Here is a 3,448-nt window from a genome sequence, read left to right on the forward strand (position 1 = left end):
TTCCACTCTGTATTTTGCTTTTGTACTTTGACTATGTCAGGGGAAAAACAAAAAACACTTGACCATGGCCGTTGAAAAATCAAATCAATCACTGATCAATCTGATCTTGTTACAGTTCCGAGTTCCGAGCGAAACTCAATTAAATGCACGAGAGGTCGCTCTCGCATTCCCATCAGGGCTATGTTATACCCAGCAACTAGTTGCTGGCAATTAATTTGTTAACTTGATTGCGATCACAATAAAAATAGACCTCTGGCCGGTTTATATAAATTTCCAAACTGCTTTTCTCCAGTTACCAGTTTAAAGTGAAGCGTTGACGGCTACAGGGTAACCTATGTCCATTTTCATCTTGAAGAAGATTCTCAGAGTTGTGCGATAATGCTGAAGCTAGGGGTTGTATTGGTCTTGACTGTCGTCTTGGAGTTTTCCCAGGTAAAGCTGAGTTTTCACCTCAAAGAGAATAGAATCTTAAAGTTTTCCTCGCCCTGTGAAGGCTGTTCCCATTCTGGAGGAGACGACTTTTGTAACGGATTGTCTCACCGCTAATAACATAAGCCAAGCCGAGTTCCAGGAACTCATTGAGCAGAGAAGGTCCGAGGAGGAGGACGACGAGGAGGATCTGGACAACGTAGATGCAAGATACAAGTGCTTCATCTATTGCTTGGGCGAAAAAGGCAACATCCTAGACTCCAATGGCTATCTGGATGTGGACTCGCTGGATAAAATTGAGCCGCTGAACGAGCAGATTCGGGATGTTCTTTATTATTGTAAGGAGCTCCATGACCAGGAGGAGGACAGATGCGAGTACTCCTTCCAGATGGTTCGCTGTCTGTCGGAAAATATCAAACAGAACGATGAAGTAACAGACCAGAACCTAAACGTGTCGACAAACAAACTAAATGAATAATCAAGCAAAAACTGGTTTATCAACTCAACCTAAATTATAAATAAGTGTGAAAACAGCATCCAACTGATAGTTTCACTTGCACAATGCTCATCAACAGACTGGCACTTTTTGCTGCACTAAGCCTGGCTTTAATAGGCTTGGCTAAGGTTGGAATAAGCAATTAGCAATTGCAATACTTTGCTTTATTTTAATGGCTTTCCTAGACTCTCGACGCATTTGAATTCCTTGATGGGAGCCTGGAAGGAGAAGAGGAGTGCCGACAGAAGAATAATATTTCCCCAGAGGAATACGAAAACTTTTCCGAGTTCGATAATGTAGAAAATGTGCTAAATGAAACTGTGGAGTTGAAGTACAAATGCCATGTGAAATGCCTGATGGAAAAACAATCAGAAAAGTGGCTAAATGATCAGGGCAAAATGGATTTGAAGCAGATGAATGTCAGCAGTGAGGCATCGGAGGATATTACCAAGTGCATGGATCAGGCCAACGAAGAGCCTTGCTCCTACGCCTTTAAACTGGTTATTTGCGTTCTCAAGGCCGATATTCAAAGCCTTGATTATGTGGAATATGTGGAAACTCTAGAAGAAGACGAAGAAGAAGAGCTTCTCGAACTCACCACCCAGTTGGGGCAATAAATTTTAATTAGTATAAAAGTACAGGCATTAATAAGCTCGATGCATTTTGCAAGCTGATTTGCATAATCAAATGGAATTGCACGGGGCGGGCCACGGGGCGTTTGAATCAAATCAAAACGATCCAAATGGAATCCAATTAATTGCATTGCTATGCCCAGCAATGACGCAGCAGGTAAACACATAGCAAAATAATTGATTTAACATACTAAATATCGGCCAGATACTGGTTGCCATATTTCTCCAGTACCGCCTCCGATTTGCCAAGTGTGTGTGTGTCGCTTTGTCGGTCCCATTTACAGGAAAAAACATTTCCCCCCCCCATACAATGCGATTCCGTTACAGTTTTCCATTCGCCCGTTCCACGGGGCGTATGAGTGTTTGTTTGTGTGCGACTTTTTGTCGCTTTCCTTTGTGCCGGCAGGCGAATGCAACGGAAGTTGTCATGTTGCATTGTTGCAGCTGCTGTTGATGCCGCTGCCATTGTTATTGTGTGAGTGTGTGGGGTCGGCTGGGTAAAGAAAAGACGGGCGCGCCACGCCCACACACTTGACTGGCCCGCTCTGCCGCCTCTCGGCTTTCGATTGTCAGCTCAACTTCACGCCGCCGTGGGGCGTGGCACATTAGTGGGGAATAAAAGATGGAAAAAAAATATAGCAACAGCAGAGAAAAAAACCCGGGAATACATGATTGTCAACACGCACACTCCCCACCCTCGAACACCTTGCCACCACCGGCAGCAGGGACAACACGGCGTATGAGTAATATGTCTGGCTGCCTCGCTGCCTCGCTGCCGGTGCCTGCGCCATGTCAACATGCAAAACAACAATGGGGCGGAAGTGCATTGTAAACGTAGCATGAACTGCACCAACCGCCCATTCCTGCACCCGTTCCCGCTCTCACACACACACACACTCCCCTTGTCCTGCCATCAGTGGGCGAGTGCAATTATAATTTTGTAAATCGACGGAAGTTCGGATAAACATACGCAAAACGTTTGCCACTGTTGGCCAAAAGGGATGGCAGAGGAATAAAAAAAGGTGAACACGGTTGCTGGCCCTCAGGCCAATGCACTTTTGCTTGATGGCAAAAATGAGTAAAATGTGTTAGGTAACCGGGAAAAAGAATGCAACAATCACAGGTGAGGACAAGGCAAGTGTTGTAAATTAAAATCAAATCAAAACGAACAACAAATAAGCGTTTAAGGCGTTAAAATACAATTAATCAATTGAAATATTATATGTTATAATAATCTTCTGATTATTCAATTTCCCTATGCGCAGCATCTTTACTTTTTATACATTTAAAGTAAATTGCTTACAAATACTGTAAGATAAGAAAAATAAGAAGCATACTTTTCATCCTAGGAAAATATCCAATTTCGCCAGGTTTACTTCAAGTTGGTCTTATCAAACTCCATCTTCCTTAAACTTCGGTCCGGTCCACACACACACACACACACACACACACTCTGGTGTAAAAAGCAATCTAATCGCACCCCTAACCCCCGCACACACATGCCAGAAATTAAATTCAACGAGCAAACTTACACTGCGCTGCATACTTCAGCAACTGCCAATAAAGTGCTTGGCGTGTGAAGCAGTCAAAACAAAAAAAAATATTAAGGGAAAACCGAAAATGGGAAAAAAGCGTGGAAAACTTATACTTCTTATTCCCTGCCTTCAGCTTATGCCGTTGCGCTACAGTTTCTGTTGCTTCGAGTGCGCTTATCAAAAGACACACGAGGCACTGACATGCAGCCAGAAAAATGGTGAGCAGGCGGGGGGGTACAGAGGAAAAGCGAGTGAGGGGAAAAGCTCACGGAATAGGGATGGAAAGGCGGCGAAGCGGAGCGCGTAAGTTTTCCAGTTTTTCCGCTGCCATTTCACTTTGGCGCAAAGCGTAGAAG

At 44.1% G+C, this 3,448-nt stretch overlaps 2 protein-coding genes across 2 annotated transcripts; both read left to right on the forward strand.

Annotated features, from left to right (window-relative positions):
* The first annotated feature begins 374 nt into the window (after window positions 1-374).
* Window positions 375-965, forward strand: Obp57c (Odorant-binding protein 57c). Its single transcript, XM_020951059.2, has 2 exons — window positions 375-432; window positions 494-965. Exons 1-2 carry the CDS (start codon window positions 379-381, stop codon window positions 905-907), a joined length of 468 nt encoding a protein of 155 aa, XP_020806718.2. The 5' UTR covers window positions 375-378; the 3' UTR covers window positions 908-965.
* Window positions 688-1,560, forward strand: LOC110182901 (general odorant-binding protein 57b-like). The gene is made up of 2 exons (XM_020951058.2): window positions 688-1,053; window positions 1,111-1,560. The coding sequence occupies exons 1-2, from the start codon at window positions 991-993 to the stop codon at window positions 1,540-1,542; spliced, it is 495 nt and encodes a 164-aa protein (XP_020806717.2). The 5' UTR covers window positions 688-990; the 3' UTR covers window positions 1,543-1,560.
* Window positions 1,561-3,448: the final 1,888 nt, after the last annotated feature.

This window comes from Drosophila serrata, unplaced genomic scaffold (assembly GCF_035046125.1).
Source record: "Drosophila serrata isolate PLE 108 unplaced genomic scaffold, ASM3504612v1 contig_184, whole genome shotgun sequence".
Taxonomy (NCBI): Eukaryota; Metazoa; Arthropoda; class Insecta; order Diptera; family Drosophilidae; genus Drosophila; species Drosophila serrata.